A 21,466-nucleotide genomic window follows, 5' to 3' on the forward strand; every position below is an offset into this window, starting at 1 on the left:
CTTTTCAGCTGAGCCATTGTTGCTCCTATATGTTTCCACTTTACAATAACAGCGCTTACAGTTGACCAGGGCAGAAATTTGACGAACTGACCTGTTGGAAAGGTGGCATCCTATGACGGTGCCACGTTGAAAGTCACCAAGCTCTTCAGTAAGGCCATTCTTCTGCCAATGGTTGTCTATGGAGATTGCATGGCTTTGTGCTCAATTCTATAAACCTTCCAGCAACGGATGTGGCTGAAATTGCCAAATCCAATCATTTGAAGGGGTGTCCACATACTTTAGTATATATATTGTACATTGTGATTCTAAACTGCCTTGACTGAGGTTTAGTGATGGTGTGATGTGCAGGCAGTGGTGTTGTGTATAAACATTGTCTTCTTAATGGGAAACACCCCTACCAGGCTGTTGACACAGCAAATGTAAACACAGCAGATGTTTCTTGAAGGCATTCAGTTGTACAACTGACTAGGTATCCCCCTTTCCCTTTCCTTTCTCCAAGGAATTTAATGCATGAGTGGTTATCAGTCCCTAACCGTCTCAAACTTTTCTGCCATGCCTGTTTGTGTGAGGAGAGGAGAGGTTTTGGTCCCACTAGTTTTACAGTGGCTCTCTCAGACAGAAATATGTCATGGCTGTATGGCAGGCCAGCCTGGCTTCATAGAATGTCTGTATTGTTTTAGCAGAAGGGCCAGACTCTTGAATCACTCCCAAGGCATCCATCACCAATGTTATTATGGCTGTTGTGTCATCCCTATTTCACTTCATGATTATAATCCCATAGCTTTTTTTGTTTCTCTTATATGTATTATGATAGATGTTTAAATGAAGTGTGGACTTTGCTGTCCTGGCATATCTGTGTCAGGACGGCCCACAGACCCCTCCCTGTAAGTGGCAGTTGGCGTAGTGGGCAATCTGGGCAGAGGACTAGATGACTCCCTCCACAGCCATTAGATAAGAGTTTCCACTGTATTTTTGCTCGGTCTATCAGGCAGCGAGCTGTAAGGGGCAGAAATGCTGTAACACAAAGTTTAACGTGTGACTCAATTCTTATTTCAATCTAGTTTTGATAATACATACAATGGGTGCCTTTCACTAGTTAGCCTAATGGATTCAAATCTTCTGTTTGTTTGTGTTTGTGTGAGAGAGAGATGATCTACTGATATACAGTGCCTTGCGAAAGTATTCGGCCCCCTTGAACTTTGCAACCTTTTGACACATTTCAGGCTTCAAACATAAAGATATAAAACTGTATTTTTTTGTGAAGAATCAACAACAAGTGGGACACAAGCATGAAGTGGAACGACATTTATTGGATATTTCAAACTTCTTTAACAAATCAAAAACTGAAAAATTGGGCGTGCCAAATTATTCAGCCCCTTTACTTTCAGTGCAGCAAACTCTCTCCAGAAGTTCAGTGAGGATCTCTGAATGGTCCAATGTTGACCTAAATGACTAATGATGATAAATACAATCCACCTGTGTGTAATCAAGTCTCCGTATAAATGCACCTGCACTGTGATAGTCTCAGAGGTCCGTTAAAAGCGCAGAGAGCATCATGAAGAACAAGGAAAACACCAGGCAGGTCCGAGATACTGTTGTGAAGAAGTTTAAAGCCGGATTTGGATACAAAAAGATTTCCCAAGCTTTAAACATCCCAAGGAGCACTGTGCAAGCGATAATATTGAAATGGAAGGAGTATCAGACCACTGCAAATCTACCAAGACCTGGCCGTCCCTCTAAACTTTCAGCTCATACAAGGAGAAGACTGATCAGAGATGCAGCCAAGAGGCCCATGATCACTCTGGATGAACTGCAGAGATCTACAGCTGAGGTGGGAGACTCTGTCCATAGGACAACAATCAGTCGTATATTGCACAAATCTGGCCTTTATGGAAGAGTGGCAAGAAGAAAGCCATTTCTTAAAGATATCCATAAAAAGTGTTGTTTAAAGTTTGCCACAAGCCACCTGGGAGACACACCAAACATGTGGAAGAAGGTGCTCTGGTCAGATGAAACCAAAATTGAACTTTTTGGCAACAATGCAAAACGTTATGTTTGGCGTAAAAGCAACACAGCTGAACACACCATCCCCACTGTCAAACATGGTGGTGGCAGCATCATGGTTTGGACCTGCTTTTCTTCAGCAGGGACAGGGAAGATGGTTAAAATTGATGGGAAGATGGATGGAGCCAAATACAGGACCATTCTGGAGGAAAACCTGATGGAGTCTGCAAAAGACCTGAGACTGGGACGGAGATTTGTCTTCCAACAAGACAATGATCCAAAACATAAAGCAAAATCTACAATGGAATGGTTCAAAAATAAACATATCCAGGTGTTAGAATGGCCAAGTCAAAGTCCAGACCTGAATCCAATCGAGAATCTGTGGAAAGAACTGAAAACTGCTGTTCACAAATGCTCTCCATCCAACCTCACTGAGCTCGAGCTGTTTTGCAAGGAGGAATGGGAAAACATTTCAGTCTCTCGATGTGCAAAACTGATAGAGACATACCCCAAGCGACTTACAGCTGTAATCGCAGCAAAAGGTGGAGCTACAAAGTATTAACTTAAGGGGGCTGAATAATTTTGCACGCCCAATTTTTCAGTTTTTGATTTGTTAAAAAAGTTTGAAATATCCAATACATGTCATTCCACTTCATGAGTGTCCCACTTGTTGTTGATTCTTCACAAAAAAATACAGTTTTATATCTTTGTTTGAAGCCTGAAATGTGGCAAAAGGTCGCAAAGTTCAAGGGGGCCGAATACTTTCGCAAGGCACTGTAACAAAAAAAGATTACCAATGTCTAGGGTAGAACATGAGGAGTGAAGTTATGTTGAGCTTATACTGCTGTTCACCATGTAGGTCCAAGCAATTACTCTTAGGAAATGGCTGGCAACTGCATTATCCCTCAGGCCAGCATTTATTCATTTATATCCAATCTTGTGAATGAGTTCAGTGTGTTTAAAAATTAAAGTAGTTAGCTTACTATTTTAGCATTGTCAATAGGTTTAGCTTTGAAATGGGTTTTTGATTCTGTATTTTTTTTTTCATCTGAAAATGAAATCAAGCACAGTATTCATTTTAAAGATAAGTTGAATATCTAAGTACTAAGCTAAGATGTTTCTGTATTCATTTCCTCAGTATAATTTGATATAACTGTATAGAAAGACTTCCGATTCTTTTAAATGAATGACTCAACCATCATGCACCATTACCTAAGTTAAAACCTGACCTGAAACAAGAATGTCATGTAACACTGTTTTCACAAACAATTTAATACAGATAACACCTGTTAAGAGTTGGGTTACATTTTTTTTTTAAATTGTGTGCCCTAAGGTTGTGAAGACAATCGGACTGCGGGAGGTGTGGTTCTTTGGTCTGCAGTACCAGGATACAAAAGGTTTCTCGACCTGGCTCAAGCTCAATAAGAAGGTGAGCGCCTCCATTTAAACAAGGATATAGTGAACAAGGCTTCCATGCCACCTTAAGTAAAAGAGAAACTGCTCCTGGCGCCTCCACTCATCTTTATGACCCCTGACACAAGGTGACAGCCCAGGATGTAAGGAAGGAGAGCCCACTGCTGTTCAAGTTCCGGGCCAAGTTCTTCCCTGAGGATGTGTCAGAGGAGCTGATCCAGGAGGCCACCCAGAGGCTGTTCTTCCTGCAGGTAAAGGAAGGGATCCTCAACGATGACATCTACTGCCCCCCGGAGACGGCTGTGCTGCTGGCCTCCTACGCCGTGCAGGCCAAGTACGCTGATTACAACAAGGAGATTCACTTGCCAGGATACCTGTCCAGTGAAAAACTGCTGCCTCAGAGGTGAGGCCTCCACCATCTCTAGAGTCTACATAACACCTTTTGATTGCACCTTTGTACTCATGTTTTTATGGTGTCATATAATTTTGTCTTTGTGTTTTTAGGGTCCTGGACCAGCACAAGCTCAACAAGGAGCAGTGGGAGGAGAGAATCCAGGTGTGGCATGAGGAACACAAGGGCATGCTCAGGTACTGAATCACACACACACATTACTTACTCACCCTCCTAGCTCTGTTGTCCCTGGCCTGAGAAACATCTCTATTGGTTTCAATTGAAAGTTGAGTATCTCTGCACAGTAGGACATACCACATCATGGTGAAAATTGCTTAAGCTTCTCTCATAGAGTGAATAGATTTGCACTCTGAGAGCTTGATTATGTGAAAGCATGTGCTGTGATGTTTTGAAGCATCTTGACCATCAACTCCTATTAACAACTATGGCAGCTACCTAGCTGTTAGTCTTCAAATAACTTAACTGCTTGTGTTCCTTTGGTGCTTACTTTGGTGCATTTTTTAGATGTAAGTGGCGTATTTTCAAAACTCTTGAAGGCCCAGTGCAGTCAATAACGCAATATTCCTGTGTAATATGTACAGTATATTTCCACACTATATGAGGTTGTGATAATGCCCTTTTAGTGTAAGAGCTGTTTGAAAAGACCGGCTGAAATTTCAGCCTGTTTTGGTGGGATGGAACTTTTTTCCTGCCTGGTGACATCACCAGGTGGTAAATTAGTTAATAGACCAATAGAAAGAAGAAAGAGTGTTCCAAATCTCTTTGCCAATAACAGCTAGATTTCAGTTTTTCCCTCCCCACTTAGACCACTCCCAGATTTTGTCAATTATTTTTACCATTTCAATTGAAATCAATCACAGTAATGTACTTAATTGTTACCCGGAAATGATTTGTTATTGAGATAAAAACGTCTGCATTGGACCTTTAAAAACTCTAATCTAGTGATGGGAAACCAAGGCTTTCTAAACCCTTTTGGGGCTTTCACCAAATTGTGGTGCCATTTTAAAATGTTATTACACTGGTCTTTTAACACATTATTGACATCTGCTGAACAGGAATAAATTTGTGTTTTTCAAAATGTTTATTTAGGCTTGTTTTCCCATTGCATCTATCAGAACTTTGTGGTGCAATGGATAGGTGTGAGTGTTGGTAAACTAAATTTAGTTAGAATATGGGGTTTGCATCCCACATTCTACTTACCCTTTTTGCCTCCAGGTTCGCTATGTTTTCTAAAACTGTGCATCCGTGGTATTATTTAGGATACTGAAGACAAAAGATGATCATAGGCTACACTAAATAAAACAAATGATTTGAATCTTGTGCCTATGCTGGTGTGTTATCCCAAATCTCCATCCCTACCTACTGAGCTACCGTTTAGGTGCTATAAACTGAAAAACATTAAGTAAATTGGTAAATAAGGTATCCAGCAGAGGTTGGTGTTTGAAAGCAACTTTGTATCAAAGAAAGCACCACTGTGAAATCAGTGGGATCTCGCATTTTGCAACACCCATTTTGAAAAAGCATGTGATCAACCGAAGCTTCAGACGCCATTGATCATGTGGTAATGTTACTTTGAAACTAGCCGTCATTGGCATATGCTTCAAAACGAGTAATAAATCAGTAGTGTGACGGTCATCATCACATGGTATTGTTACTTTGATACAAGCATCGTTACATTGTGTCCAATCAGTAGTGCTTTGAAAACTGCATCGGAGCGTCGGAGCTCTGGTATCAATCGTCCAATCACTACTCTAAACTGATAACACTTGTAATGCCCCCTATGTTATGTTCAGAACATTTGATTGTGTATTCATTGGAGTTGTGCACATCTTTCACCCCTGAGTCATTCATGCAAAATCTAGGTTTTTTGTGAATCTTTTGTGAAATACCATGAGAGCATTTTACCATAACTTGACATGCACATTTATTTGTTTGCAAACCAGAATTTTTATCATTTTAATCCAATGGCATGTTGTGAGCATGATGAGAAATACAGTTTCATTATCCTACTAGGGGTATTGTTAAGTAGTTGGCTATGGTAAAAACAGAAGGAGTTTGGATGGCTGATGAGCTTTCTAAACCTCCCATCCATATAGAAATTAAATATGAAATGAAATTACTCGGGATCTATATACAATGCCCTCGGAAAGTATTCAGACCCCTTGACTTTTTCCACATTTTGTTAGGTTACAGCCTGATTGTAAAATTGATTACAATTTATTTTTCCCCCCTCAATCTACACACAATACCCCATAATGACAAAAGAAAAACTGTTTTAGTGATTTTTTTTCTTAATTTTTTTAGCGGAAATATAACATTTACATAACTATTCAGACCCTTACTCTGTACTTTGTTGAAGGACCTTTGTCAGCGATTACAGCCTTGAGTCTTTTTGGGTATGACGATACAAGCTTGGCACACCTGTATTTAGGTGTTTCTCACATTCTTCACGGCAGATCCTCTCAAGCTCTGTAAGGTTGGATGGGGAGCGTTGTTGCACAGCTATTTTCACATCTCTCCGGAGATGATTGATCTTGTTTAAGTCCGGGCTCTGGCTGGGCCACTCAACTATATTCAGAAACTTGTCCCAAAGCCTCCTAGTCCCAGTCCCAGTCTCCCAGTCCCTGCCCCTGAAAAACATTCCCACAGCATGATGCTGACTCCACCATGCTTCACTGTAGGGATGGTGCCAGGTTTCCTCCAGATGCGACGCTTGGCATTCAGGCCAAAGAGTTTATTCTTGGTTTCATCAGACCAGATAATCTTGTTTCTCATGGTCTGAGAATCCTTCAGGTGCCTTTTGGTAAACTCCAAGCGGGCTGTCATGTGCCTTTTACTGAGGAGTTGCTTCTGTCTGGCCATTCTTCTATCAAGGCCTGGTTGGTGGAGTGTTGCAGAGATGGTTGTCCTTCTGCAAGGTTCTCCCATCTCCACAGAGGAACTCTTGAGCTCTGTCAGAGTGACCATCGGGTTCTTGGTCAGGTGGCCAGCTTTAGGAAGAGTCTTGGTTGTTCCGAACCTTCTTCCCCAGGTCTGTTCCTAGACCCAATCCTGTCCCAGAGCTACGGATAATTCCTTTGACCTCATGGCTTGGTTTTTGCTCGGACATGCACTGTCAATTGTGAGACCTCATATAGACAGGTGTGTGCCTATCCAAATAATTTCCAATCAATTGAATTTACCACAGTTGGACTCCAATCAAGTTGTAGAAACATTTCAAGGATGATCAATGAAAACAGGATGCACCTGCTCAATTTCAAGTCTCATAGCAAAGGGTCTGAATACCTACAGAAGCAAAAAAAAGTATGTGAATCCTTTGGAAATACCTGGATTTCTGCGTAAATTGGTCATAAGATTTGATCTGATCTTCATCTAGGTCACAACAATAGACACACACAGTCTGCTTAAACTAACGACACACAAACAATTATAAGTGTTCATGTCTTTATTGAATTCATTTTTCCGTCGATGATAGCAAGTTGTCCAGGCCTTGAGGCATCAAAGCAGCCCCACACCATGCCGCTCCCTCCACCATACTTTACAGTTGGGATAAGGTTTTGATTTTGGTGTGTTGTGACATTTTTTATCCACACATAGTGTTGTGTGTTCCTTCCAAATAACTGAACTGTAGTTTCGTCTGTCCACAGAATGTTTTGCCAGTAGCGCTGTGGAACATCCAGGTGCACTTGTGCAAACTTCAGACGTACAACAATATTTTTTTTGGACAGCAGTGGCTTCTTCCGTGGTGTCCTCCCATGAACACCATTCTTGTTTAGTGTTTTACGTATCGTAGACTCGTCAACAGAGATGTTAGCATGTTCCAGAGATTTCTGTAAGTCTTTAGCTAACACTCTAGGATTCTTCTTAACCTCTTTGAGCATTCTGCGCTGTGCTCTTGCAGTCATCTTTGCAGGACGGCCACTCCTAGGGAGAGTAGCAACAGTGCTGCATCACATTCAGTCGTGATTGGGAGTCCCATAGGGCGGCACACAATTGGCCCAGCATCGTCCGGGTTTCTAAATAAGAATTTGTTCTTAACTGGCTTGCCTAGTTAAATAAAGGTTCAATTAAAAATAAATGAACTTCAGATCAAATTTGATGACCAATTTATGGAGAAATTCAGGTCATTCCAAAGGGTTCACATTATTTTTCTTCTCACTGTATATAAATAAGGTATTTCTGTTTTGTTTTTTTATATAAATGTGCAAACATTTCTAAAAACCTGTTTTCGCTTTGTCATTATGGAGTATTGTGTGTAGATTAATGAGGATAAACACTTTTTTTTGTAGAATAGACTAATGTAACAATATTTTGAAAAAGTCAAGGGGTCTGAATACTTTCCAAAGGCACTGTACGTCCATACATTTTATTTAACTGGTACCGTTTACCTTCAGACAAGTCCCGTGACACGGGTGCGTCAATAGACTCTTAAGGACTCTGGAACAGTGACTCGAACAAAACTATTTTTAAAGTGATATCTGATTAAATGTATGGTGGTGAAGCTGCATACCGAAACCCTGATCCCTGCAGAAAGTGAAGAGTGCATTCAAAATCTACTCAGTACACAATTGACAGAGATACTGCATGGTTGATTTCTGTACGACGTCTACCAGTGCGTGCTGTAGTAAAGTGGAGCTGTTTTGCTAAAAGTACATTTTGTCTTTTGCCTAATTGTCTTGATGAAGAGAGTTTAGAACACTTTTTATGCAACTGCTACAGAACTAAAGAAATATGGGATCTGATGAAGATTTTGATGTAGGTGTCTTCGATACTCATATAGATGACAATACTAAAGAATGATGGTGGACAGTAATATGCATTGTGATCAATAAGATTTGGAAGACAAGATGCATTGACTATAAAACTCATTTTTGTCCCCTCAAACTCTATTTTTACACAAATCATAACAGAACTAGGGCGGCAGGTAGCCTAGCGGTTAAGAGCGTTGGGCCAGTAACCGTAAAGTTGCTGGTTTGAATTCCTGAGCCGACATCTGTCGATGTCCCGTTGAGCAAGGAACTTAACCCTAATTGCTCCTGTAAGTTGCTCTGGATAAGAGCATCTGCTAAATGATTTAAATGTAAACTAAAAAGAAGCTGGCCTACAGAATCTTCCATGGACACTATTAAATCTATAAATCATGTAATGTAATTATGAACGCATGTATTGATGTGAAAGCTAAATTGTATGTATATGAACTAGCCTATTATGATTGTAAAAAAACTTAAATAAGTGATTTTAAAGATGTATGTTGGTGTAGCATGGTGTTGAATGCCATTTCTGCCCCATGCAACATTGTACAAGATCACCTTTTCTACATGTCTTGACAACTGATATAGTATCGCCTTTCTCTCTAATTGATTCATCAATGAAATTCAGATGAGTGGAATATATTGCTATATACAACCATTTAGTTCAGCAGTGCATTGTACACTACACTATAATTCTAAATGGTAGCACATACAGTGACTCGTTCCACTTTGTCCTATTGAAACACACTGGCTGATGGAGAATTATGATGTAGTATTTACAGCCACATACATATATGATTTGGTTTTAACTTCCAACATAAATTGATGTCAAATTGATACATTTATTTTACAGTGTTCAGCAGTTCTTAAACTATATACAGTGGGGCAAAAAAGTATTTAGTCAGTCACCAATTGTGCAAGTTCTCCCACTTAAAAAGATGAGAGAGGCCTGTAATTTTCATCATAGGTACACTTCAACTATGGCAGACAAAATGAGAAAGAAAATCCAGAAAATCACATTGTAGGATTTTTTATGAATTTATTTGTAAATTATGGTGGAAAATAAGTATTTGGTCACCTACAAACAAGCAAGATTTCTGGCTCTCACAGACCTGTAACTTCTTCTTTAAGAGGCTCCTCTGTCCTCCACTCATTACCTGTATTAATGGCACCTGTTTGAACTTGTTATCAGTATAAAAGACACCTGTCCACAACCTCAAACAGTCACACTCCAAACTCCACTATGACCAAGACGAAAGAGCTGTGAAAGGACACTAGAAACAAAATTGTAGACCTGCACCAGGCTGGGAAGACTGAATCTGCAATAGGTAAGCAGCTTGGTTTGAAGAAATCAACTGTGGGAGCAATTATTAGGAAATGGAAGACATACAAGACCACTGATAATCTCCCTCGATCTGGGGCTCCACGCAAGATCTCACCCCGTGGGATCAAAATGATCACAAGAACGGTGAGCAAAAATCCCAGAATCACACGGGGGGACCTAGTGAATGACCTGCAGAGAGCTGGGACCAAAGTAACAAAGCCTACCATCAGTAACACACTACTCCGCCAGGGACTCAAATCCTGCAGTGCCAGACGTGTCCCCCTGCTTAAGCCAGTACATGTCCAGGCCCGTCTGAAGTTTGCTAGAGAGCATTTGGATGATCCAGAAGAAGATTGGGAGAATGTAATATGATCAGATGAAACCAAAATATAACTTTTTGGTAAAAACTCAACTCGTCGTGTTTGGAGGATAAAGAATGCTGAGTTACATCCAAAGAACACCATACCTACTGTGAAGCATGGGGGTGGAAACATCATGCTTTGGGGCTGTTTTTCTGCAAAGGGACCAGGATGACTGATCCGTGTAAAGGAAAGAATGAATGGGGCCATGTATCGTGAGATTGAGTGAAAACCTCCTTCCATCAGCAAGGGCATTGAAGATGAAACGTGGCTGGGTCTTTCAGCATGACAATGATCCCAAACACACCGCCCGGGCAACGAAGGAGTGGCTTCGTAAGAAGCATTTCAAGGTCTTGGAGTGGCCTAGCCAGTCTCCAGATCTCAACCCCATAGAAAATCTTTGGAGGGAGTTGAAAGTCCATGTTGCCCAGCAACAGCCCCAAAACATCACTGCTCTAGAGGAGATCTGCATGGAGGAATGGGCCAAATTACCAGCAACAGTGTGTGTGAACCTTGTGAAGACTTACAGAAAACGTTTGTTGGCAATGACAGAGGTCAACGGGTATATAACAAAGTATTGAGAAACTTTTGTTATTGACCAAATACTTATTTTCCACCATAATTTGCAAATAAATTCATAAAAAATCCTACAATGTGATTTTCTGGATTTTTTTCCCCCATTTTTCTCTGTCATAGTTGAAGTGTACATCTGATGAAAATTACAGGCCTCTCATCTTTTTAAGTGGGAGAACTTGCACAATTGGTGGCTGACTAAATACTTTTTTGCCCCACTCTACATGTACGTAAACTAGGCACTACATCATTTTGGTTCAGTAGTTATCAGTTTTGAGCAGTTTGATTAAGTGATAGTTAATGGTATTGCTAACAAATGACAAGCAAATTATATCAAAAGTAATGTGAATATTACATTTTGAAAAGCAGATACCTAGATTGAATATGTATACAAATTGAAAGAGTGATTTGGTGCAGTGAACAAATTACTTTGACTTAGGTTTATTGTACTGAATCAATTGAAAATGTACTTAGTTTTTGAAACATCTGTTTTGATTTTTGTGCTTACAGTTGTGAAAATGTACCACATACTTGTGAACATTGCACCAGTCATTGAAAAAAAAGAAAGGATTTAATGTAATTTGTAATACTTCCACAGAGAGGATTCAATGATGGAGTACCTGAAGATCGCCCAGGACCTGGAGATGTACGGTGTCAACTACTTCAGCATCAAGAACAAGAAAGGATCAGAGTTGTGGTTAGGAGTAGACGCCCTGGGACTCAACATTTACGAACAAAATGATAAGTGAGTGACTCATGTCGAAATATACACCACAGGGGTACTCACACGTATGGGACTGAAATATGTTAAACATATGCTGTACAAACTTAGGTACAATGGTTGTTTTCTGATTATGACTACGTGCAAAATAGTGCAAATATCACTGTTTATATGTTATTTTTTCCTCAACAGGATGACACCTAAAATTGGATTCCCATGGAGTGAAATCAGGAATATTTCCTTCAACGACAAGAAGTTTGTCATCAAACCCATTGACAAGAAAGCACCAGTATGTAACCACCCTCTCTATACTCATCCATAGTTTATAAGGTTATACAGTATTATACAGTATCTCCTAGGTACAAAAAAAACATTATTGTTGCCATAATTATTTTTTGAAAGATTACTGGTATGGACTGGTCTCATAGACCAGACATAACATAGTAAATATACATCTCGGACACTGTAATTAGTATATGTTACATTTGGTATGGTTACTTAAGTTACTTGAGACAAAAACGAATGTCTAGCAACCCAAAGGTTGCATGTTTGAATCTCATCAAAGACAACTTTAGCTACTTAGCTACTACCTTTTAGCTACTTAGCATGTTAGCTAACCATTCCCCTAATCTTAACCCTTTTAGCTAACCCTTACCCTAACCTTAACCTAACTCCTACCCCTAGAGCTAGCTAATGTTAGCGTTAGCCACCTAGCTAACATTGGTCACAACAAATTGGAATTCTTAACATATACATTTGCAAATTTGTTACATGTTGTACATTTTGGAAATTCGTAACATATTGTACGAATTGCAATTCGTTACATATTATACAAAATGGATGATGGACATCCACAATTTAATACATACTATATGAAACGTAACAATTCAAACTAAATGGAGTGTCTGAGATTTATGTATAAAATAATACGAAATGCTCTGAGACCACGTTGGATAGTCAAACATGCTTTCTCTTCTAGGACTTTGTATTCTATGCTCCACGACTGCGTATCAACAAGCGCATCCTGGCACTTTGCATGGGCAACCATGAGCTGTATATGCGTCGCCGCAAACCAGACACCATCGAGGTACAGCAGATGAAGGCCCAGGCCAGAGAGGAGAAGAACCACAAGAAGATGGAGAGGTCAGTGTCACCACCACCACACACTCAAGCTACTGCTAACATGAGTCTATTTCAAGACATCCGACCTTTGGTTACTCCTGCCTCTGTGTCATCCTTGTACAAGCCCAACAGCAATGCTCAAAAATAAAGCTGAACATGGGCGTTTGTGCATCAATTGATAGTTTCTAACATTAAAATCAGCAGACTGTTGTGGGTGTCAACTAGTGGCCACTGGCCACACATGAGGGTCTTTGTTATGAGTGGATTTTTCTTAAGAAATTCCCTCTAACTTCAGTAGCCATCAGAACAATGACAGATCTATTTAGCTAATGTTTACGTTGGCCTATTGTCTGATAAAGAAGGCTTGACAATGTTAGGAAGTTATCCATGTTCCCTCCCTTCTATATCCCTGTTTACTCTACGGCCTCTGTCCACCAGGGCACTGCTGGAGAACGAAAAGAAGAAGAGAGAACTTGCTGAAAAAGAAAAGGAAAAGATTGAAAAGGAGAAGGAGGAGCTTATGGAGAGACTGAAACAGATTGAGGAACAGACAAAAAAAGCTCAGCAAGGTTGGAAACACCCTATTTCTGTAGTATAAACAAACTATTATCTTCACTCTTAAAGCTGGGAGTCTTATAAGTGTGGTTGTTCATAGCTTTTTATTGATTGTTGTCTAAATACACAAGTTGTGTGTTCACCCCATACAATGTAAAGCACTGTAAGGCCTAATTTATCCTTTATTTATGCAAGTTAGTCTTGTTGAGGTAAAACATATTTTGCAAGAGAGATTAATGAAGCCCAAGCTACAGTACACCTAATTAATTCTGTCTATTATCATCATTACTGTGTGTGCAGAGTTGGAGGAGCAGACACGGAGGGCCCTGGAGTTGGAGCAGGAGAGGAAGCGTGCTCAGGAGGAGGCGGAGCGTCTGGAGAAGGAACGCAGGATGGCTGAGGAGGCCAAGACCGCCCTGCTCCAGCAGTCTGAGAACCAGATGAAGAACCAGGAACACTTGGTGAGTTACACACACATTAATGAACAGCACACGCAGTGTCAGCACGTAGCATTGTGCTACAGAGTGATGAGCTGAGCAAAGGGATGAATATGAATTACTGTAGTTCATTCATTGGAATATAACACATCAATTATTATTTGTATTGTATAGGAACATGTATTATTATGATAGTTAATATTATTATTCTAGAAATTGTGAAATGTATGAAAATCATTGTTTAACTTCTAGTTTTCTAACTGTGGTAGTCTTCACATGGGTTGGAAAGGAAAATAAGCAAACATCTGTTGAAACTTTCAAATCCAAATTCATGGAAAGAAAGTGAAAATAAAAAAATTGTTTCCACAGGCCACGGAACTGGCTGAGCTGACCTCAAAGATCTCCCTACTGGAGGACGCCAAGCAGAAAAAGGAGGATGAGGCAACGCAGTGGCAACAGAAGGTGTGGTCTCAGCTACTGCTCTCTTCATTCACTCTGACCTCCCCCACCTTCTCAAATGGTTTAGTCCCATGTGTCATTAAACTATAGTCAATGTTACAGTAATTTATCCATTAGAAAAAAGAAAAAAATTAGGAAAACCATAGCCTAGCATTCAAACTTAGCCCTGATTTGCTGTTCTGAAGTTATAGCAGTTGGGCACTGTTTGTTTTAAGATACCATACTTAGACTCCCTCTGGTGCAGGGAATTGCTCCATAGGAAGGGCCCCTCCTCTCCTCCCTGTGGGCATGGTGACTCATGCTGTGGTGTGGGCCTGGCTGTAAGGGGAGGGTTCTCTGTCTTTACGTTAGGGAAATCCTGTTTGCCTGGGAGGATATCTTTCACCCCATTGTGCTTTTTTCCCTATTTTAGCATTTGAAAGAAAGCAAATCTAAATGGCAGGTCCCAAATGTCCTGTGATTGTGCTGTCTAGAACAAACCCATTTTCATACCATGGATTTATGAGCTTAGACTGTCACTGATTGGTGCACCTGTCACCCAGGGAATAAATGTATATTTTGGGTCCATTAGGACTGTAGAATCTTATAGACGTCATATTTCTTCTGCCAGGGGGCAACAGCAAGAAGGCACCAACAGAGGGGGTCGCCTCGCTTCTAGTCCTTACGAAACTATGCAGTATTTTTTAAATTTATTATTTCTTACATCGTTAGCCCAGAAAATTGAATGTTTTATTACATACAGCCGGGAAGAACTATTTGATATCAAAGCGACGTCAACTTACCAACATTACGACCAGGAATATGACTATCCCGAAGCGGATCATTTGTTCGCACCACCACCCAGGGCATTTGATGTGATCCCAGAGGCTGACCCAAAACAACGTTGCCGCAGAAGAGGTAAACAGAGTGGCCTCCTGGTCAGACTTCGGAGGTGTGCACTCCACCCACCGCTTCCGAGTATATTACTCGCCAATGTCCAGTCTCTAGATAACAAGGTGGACAAAATTAGGGCAAGGGTTGCTTTCCAGAGAGACATACTCTGTTTCATGGAAACATGTCTCTCTCGAGATATGTTGTCGAAGTCGGTACAGTCACCGGGATTCTTTGTGTCGCACCGACAGAAATAAAGATCTCTCTGGGAAGAAAGGCGGGGGTGTATGCTTCATGATTAACGACTCATGGTGTAATCATAACAACATACATGAACTCAAGTCCTTTTGTTCACCTAACCTAGAATTCCTCACAATCAAATGCCGACCATATTATCTCCCAAGAGAATTCTCGTCGGTTATTGTCACAGCTGTGTATATCCCCCCTCAAGCCGATACCACGACGGCCCTCAAGGAACTTCACTGGACTCTAAACCATCATCCTGAGGCTTCATTTATTGACAGCGCGAACCACCGCATTTAACCATGGAAAGATGACCGGGAATATGGCTGAATACAAACAGTGCAGTTATTCCCTCCAAAAGGCAATCAAACAAGTGAAATGTCAGTATAGGGACAAAGTGGAGTTGCAATTCAACGGCTCAGACATGAGACGAATGTGGCAGGGTCTACAGGCAGTCACGGACTACGAAAAGAAAACCATCCACGTCACAGACACTGACGTCTTGCTTCTAGACAAACTAAACACCTTTGCCAGCTTTGAGGATAATACAGTGCCACCGACGCGGCCCACTACCAAGGACTGTGGGCTCTCCTTCTCCATGGGCGACGTGAGTAAGACATTTAGAAGTGCTAAACCTAGCAAGACTGCCGGCCCAGATGGCATCCCTATCCGTGTCCTCAGAGCATGTGCAGACCAGCTGGCTGGTGTGTTTACGGACATATTCAATCTCTCCCTGTCCCAATCTGCTGTCCCCATATGCTTCAAGATGACCACCATTGTTTCTGTACCAAAGAAGGCAAAGGTAACTGAACTAAATGACTATCGTGCTGTAGCTCTCACTTCTGTCATCATGAAGTGCTTTGAGAGACTAGTCACGGATCATATCACCTCCACCTTACCTGCCACCCTAGACCCACTACAATTTGCATACCGCCCCAATATGTCCACATGAGATGAAATCGCCATCATCACATAACGCGGCCCTATCCCATCTGAACAAGAGGATGTAAGAATGTTGTTCATTGACTACAGCTCATTATTCAACACTAGAGGTCGACCGATTATGATTTTTCAGCGCCGATACCGATTATTGGAGGACCAAAAATGCTGATACCGATTAAATCGTCCGATTTAAAAAAAAAAATATATGTATTTGTAATAATGACAATTACAACAATACTGAATGAACACTTATTTTAACTTAATATAATACATTAATAAAATAAATTTAGCCTCAAGTAAATAATGAAACATGTTCAATTTGGTTTAAATAATGCAAAAACAAAGTGTTAGAGAAGAAAGTAAAAGTGCAATATGTGCTATGTAAGAAAGCTGACGTTTCAGTTACTTGCTCAGAACATATGAAAGCTGGTGATTCCTTTTAACATGAGTCTTCAATATTCCCAGGTAAGAAGTTTTAGGTTGTAGTTATTATAGGAATTATAGGACTATTTCTCTCTATACCATTTGTATTTCATTAACCTTTGACTATTGGATGTTCTTATAGGCACTTTAGTATTGACAGTTTAACAGTATAACTTCCGTCCCTTTCCTCGCTCGAACCAGCAACACAACGACAACAGCCACCATTGAAGCAGCGTTACCCATGCAGAGCAAGGGAAACAACCACCCCAAGGCTCAGAGCGAGGGAAGTTGGAAAAGTTATTAGCTCGCGTTAACTAGCTAGCCATTTCACTTCGGTTACACCAGCCTCATCTCGGGAATTGATAGGCTTGAAGTCATAAACAGCGCAATGCTTGACGCACAACGAAGAGCTGCTGGCAAAACGCACGAAAGTGCTGTTTGAATGAATGCCTACCACCGCTCAGTCAGATACTTAGATACAGTCAGATTATATGCAACGCAGGACACACTAGATAATATCTAGTAATATCATCAACCATGTGTAGTTAACTAGTGATTATGATTGACTGTTTTTTATAAGATAAGTTTAATGCTAGCTAGCAACTTACCTTGGCTTACTGCATACGCGTAACAGGCAGTCAGTCTCCTTGTGGAGTGCAACGAGAGAGAGGCAGGTCGTTATTGCGCTGGACGAGTTAACTGTAAGGTTGCAAGATTGGATCCCCCGAGCCGACAAGGTGAAAATCTGTCGTTCAGCCCCTGAACGAGGAAGTTAACCCACCGTTCCTAGGCCGTCATTGAAAATAATAATGTGTTCTTAACTGACTTGCTTAGTTAAATAAAGGTATGAAATAATAATAAAATAAAAAAATCGGCGCCCAAAAATACAGATTTCCGATTGTTATGAAAACTTGAAATCTGCCCTAATTAATCGACCATTCCGATTAATCGATCAACCTCTATTCAACACCATAGTACCCTCCAAACTTATCATTAAGCTTGAGGCCCTGGGTCTCAACCTCGCCGTGTGCAATTGGGTCCTGGACTTCCTGACGGGCCACCCCCAGGTGGTGAAGGTAGTAAGCAACATCTCCACTTCGCTGATCCTCAACACTGGGGCCCCACAAGGGTGCGTGCTCAGCCCCCTCCTGTACTCCCTGTTCACCCATGACTGCGTGGCCATGCACGCCTCCAACTCAATCATCAAGTTTGCAGACAACACATCAGTAGTGAGCTTGATTACCAAGAACGACGAGACACGCACTTGGAGTGTGGTGTCAGGAAAACAACCTCTCACTCAAAGTCAACAAAACAAAGGAGATGATCGTGGACTTCAGGAAACAGCAGAGGGAGCACCCCACTATCCACAACGACGGGACAGCAGTGGAGAAGGAGGAAAGTTTTAAGTTCCTCTGCATATACATCAAGGACAAACTGAAATGGTCCACCCACACAGACAGTATGGTGAAGGCCGCGCAACAGCGTCTCTTCAACCTCAGGAGGCTGAAGAAATTTGGCTTGTCAGCTAAATCCCTCACAAACTTTTACAGATGCACAATTGAGAGCATCCTGCCGGGCTGTATCACCGCCTGGTACGGCAACTGCACCACCCACAAACGCAAGGCTCTCCAGAGGGTGGTGCGGTCTACGCAACGCATCACCGGGGGCAAACTACCTGCCCTCCAGGACACCCACAGCACCTGATGTCACAGGAAGGCTAAAAAGATCATCAACAACAACAACCACCCGAGCCACTGCCTGTTCACCCCGCTACCATCCAGAAGGTGAGGTCAGTACAGGTGCATCAAAGCTGGAACTGAGAGACTGAAAAACAGCTTCTATCTCAAGGCCATCAGACTGTTAAACAGCCATCACTAACACGGAGAGGCTGCTGCCTACATACAGACTGGAAATCATTGGCGACTTTAATAAATGGATCACTAGTCACTTTAATAATGCCACTTTAATAATGTTTACATATCTATTTTATACCATCTATTGCATCTTGTCTATGCCGCTCGGTCATCGCTCATCCTTATATTTAGATGTATATATTCTTATTCCATCCCTTTACTTAGATTTGTGTGTATTAGGCAGTTGTTGTGGAATTGTTAGAATACTGCTAGATATTACTGCACTGTCGGAACTAGAAGCACAAGCATTTCGCTACACTCGCAATCACATCTGCAAACCAAGTGTATTTGACCAATAACATTTTATTTTATTTGAACAGAATCAGACAGGTGAAAGATTGGCTAGTGCTGTAGTGACACAAAATCCTTTATGGATATATTAGATTATACTGGACTCGGCTAAACCATTAGCTAACACTGTAGTTCACCTGAAGTTCACCCCTATGTTTGTTTTTATCACATAACCTATTGATTGATATTCCTTCTCCTGAATCAGTTCATACCATGAGTCATTAACATTAGTGGCTGCCCCCCTTAGGCCTGCATGGTGCAGGAGGACCTGGAGAAGACCAAAGAGGAGCTGAACAGCAAAATCATGGCATCACACATACAGGAGCCTATGCAGGCCGAGAACGAGCATGACGAGAACGACGAGACCAGCGACCAGGCCAGTGCCGAGTTCACGGGCGGCATCTCCTACAAAGACCGCAGCGAGGAGGAGCGTATGACCGAAGCCGAGAAGAACGAGCGTGTGCAGCAACACCTGCTGGTGAGTGACCGACTGTGGCTGCTGTCCACATCAAACACCTCCAGGACTAGAGACACAGCTGTTTATAGGGGTTGCATCACTCTTTATGATATTGTAGAGATTACAAGAATGGGGCCTATAAACATGTCCTGGTATGCCTGTGTTGTTGTGTGAGCCGTAGTGAGACTTGGCAGTAATGTTATCTTTCCTCTACCAGGCTTTGAGCTCGGAGTTGGCCATCGCTCGAGATGAGACCAAGAAAACCGCAAATGACATCATCCATGCGGATAATGTGAAAGCTGGACGGGACAAGTACAAGACCCTCCGGCAGATTCGGTCGGGCAACACCAAGCAGCGTATAGACGAGTTTGAGTGTATGTGATGTATCTTGTTTGCAACTACTATAACCCCCACAGCGGTGCCATACTTGGTCCATTCATTCTAGACTGCAGACCTGCCTCACACAAGCTACAGTGCCTTTTACCCAAACAAGACCAGAATACATATCAAAAAGCAAAACAAAAGTACAGCAAAATGTATATGAATAATGGTGCACAAATCACATTACAAGTAATGTTATTCAGAATTATGAAATAAGTGGATGCATCAGGGACATTTTTTATAGAAAAATGGTTTAAAGTGAATAAAATTTGATAATACATTTTCCAGACTTGGGTTATAGATGGAGGGTGTTTTTATTGATTATAATTTAGTTATTTTTAAGTGATTCATCTCTCACACTGTTTTAAACTAAAAATTAACAAAACAACACAATGCAGGACAGCTGCAATTATTATGTTATGGTTGGCCACATTTTAGGTGTCATTATTTCAGAGCAGGTTTGTTTGTTTTGAAGTAGACCTGTTACTGTAAGCATTTTCCACAAATTAAGAGAACATCAAACTGTAATTAGATTGTAGGTTTTTATTATATTATAATTTTAGGCATTTAAAGAGATTGTTGTCTTTCTAAGAGGACATCTTTGTTTGGAAACTCTCAACAGTATTACTTTTACATAAGATTTTATTAAGTCCATATGAAATAAGTGCTGTAATACCACGTTTTCCATTTTCAGAGAGACACATACTTATGAATGACTCTTTATAGACCAAGTGTATCTGCTATGACATATAGCCATGCACACTAGTAGCTACCATGATTAGGGGTTTGTTTTTGTATATCAATCCTAAGTATTGATAAGTATTTTATTATATGGAATTTTTAGAAATATGATTCTAAGGCCTGTCTTGAAGGAGTTATTTTGTGATTTGGATTTTTCAATAAAACAGGTTATGATGTGTAAAAAGATGGATGTCTTATGAAATGTAAAGTTGTCTGCATGCTTCCCATCCGAAACAGTTCAAAATAGTTTGTATATATTATGACGACATGTTGTGACGTTTTGGTCTTCTGCAATGTTGTTTTTTTTTGGGCTGTTCGTGCACACAATTTTAGTTTCTTGAGGTAAATTGAAATTCGGTAACTGAAGTCTATGCACCTTCATCATTGGTCAACAGTAGGGATTCTTCAATCAAGTGTTTGTTGTCAGTCAGCGTGAGACAACTTGTTTTCATGCAAAAATCACTTGAGAAATACTACAACAAACATCTTAAATATAAAATTGCGCCACTAAAACCTCATCGCCAATAAAACCTTATTTTAAATTAATTCGGATTATTTTGAGGAAGTGTACACTGGCTACCGCGCCTCAAGAGGGACAAAGAGTAGTAACGACAAGAGCGGATATCGACTCTGCCGTTTGAGCATGCTTTTGCGGCACAGTCGATAGCGCGCTGGACTTCGGGCTAGAAGGTCGAGGGCTCGAGACCTGCTCCCTGCCTGTTTCATTAGGTTATAACCCCAGGGTCGTTACACTACTCCCCCCTTTCAAAGAGCGCGTCCTCGCGCTAGCTTGCGACTCAACGTCATATAGGAACGCGCTCACATGCCACGCGCCCATATTGCCGCTACTTTCTCATTCATTTTTAGCTGAGTTTGGCTAGGAGTAAACCGTACCTAGTATGCAGATGTCTTAAGTGTCCCGCTAGCCTTTTGTCAATTCAATTATATGCATGACTGGAAGCCACCAGCCATAATCAAAACAAGGCAGTGCTTTGTCTTCAGCAGACATTTGCTGCTAGTCTTCATTTCAACTGTCATTAAAAGCAGAAACTACAGTTTTATGTGTTATGTTTTC

The 21,466-nt window shown here is 41.1% G+C and overlaps 1 protein-coding gene across 2 annotated transcripts in view; it reads left to right on the forward strand.

Moving 5' to 3' along the window:
• Positions 1–20,611, forward strand: part of msna (moesin a) — a 37,111-nt gene extending 16,500 nt beyond the window's left edge. Inside the window, exons 3-13 of one of the 2 annotated variants that reach the window (XM_021618371.2) lie at positions 3,338–3,433; positions 3,546–3,820; positions 3,922–4,005; positions 11,435–11,581; positions 11,750–11,846; positions 12,537–12,700; positions 13,118–13,248; positions 13,535–13,695; positions 14,041–14,133; positions 19,060–19,290; positions 19,487–20,611. In XM_021618371.2, the coding sequence (XP_021474046.1) occupies positions 3,338–3,433; positions 3,546–3,820; positions 3,922–4,005; positions 11,435–11,581; positions 11,750–11,846; positions 12,537–12,700; positions 13,118–13,248; positions 13,535–13,695; positions 14,041–14,133; positions 19,060–19,290; positions 19,487–19,651 (1,644 nt within the window). In that variant the 3' untranslated portion in view covers positions 19,652–20,611. The remainder of the gene's footprint in view (positions 1–3,337; positions 3,434–3,545; positions 3,821–3,921; positions 4,006–11,434; positions 11,582–11,749; positions 11,847–12,536; positions 12,701–13,117; positions 13,249–13,534; positions 13,696–14,040; positions 14,134–19,059; positions 19,291–19,486) is intronic. The other variant, XM_021618372.2, reaches the window with a different exon arrangement.
• The last annotated feature ends 855 nt before the right edge of the window (positions 20,612–21,466 follow it).

This window comes from Oncorhynchus mykiss, chromosome 10 (assembly GCF_013265735.2).
Source record: "Oncorhynchus mykiss isolate Arlee chromosome 10, USDA_OmykA_1.1, whole genome shotgun sequence".
In the NCBI taxonomy this organism is placed as follows: domain Eukaryota; kingdom Metazoa; phylum Chordata; class Actinopteri; order Salmoniformes; family Salmonidae; genus Oncorhynchus; species Oncorhynchus mykiss.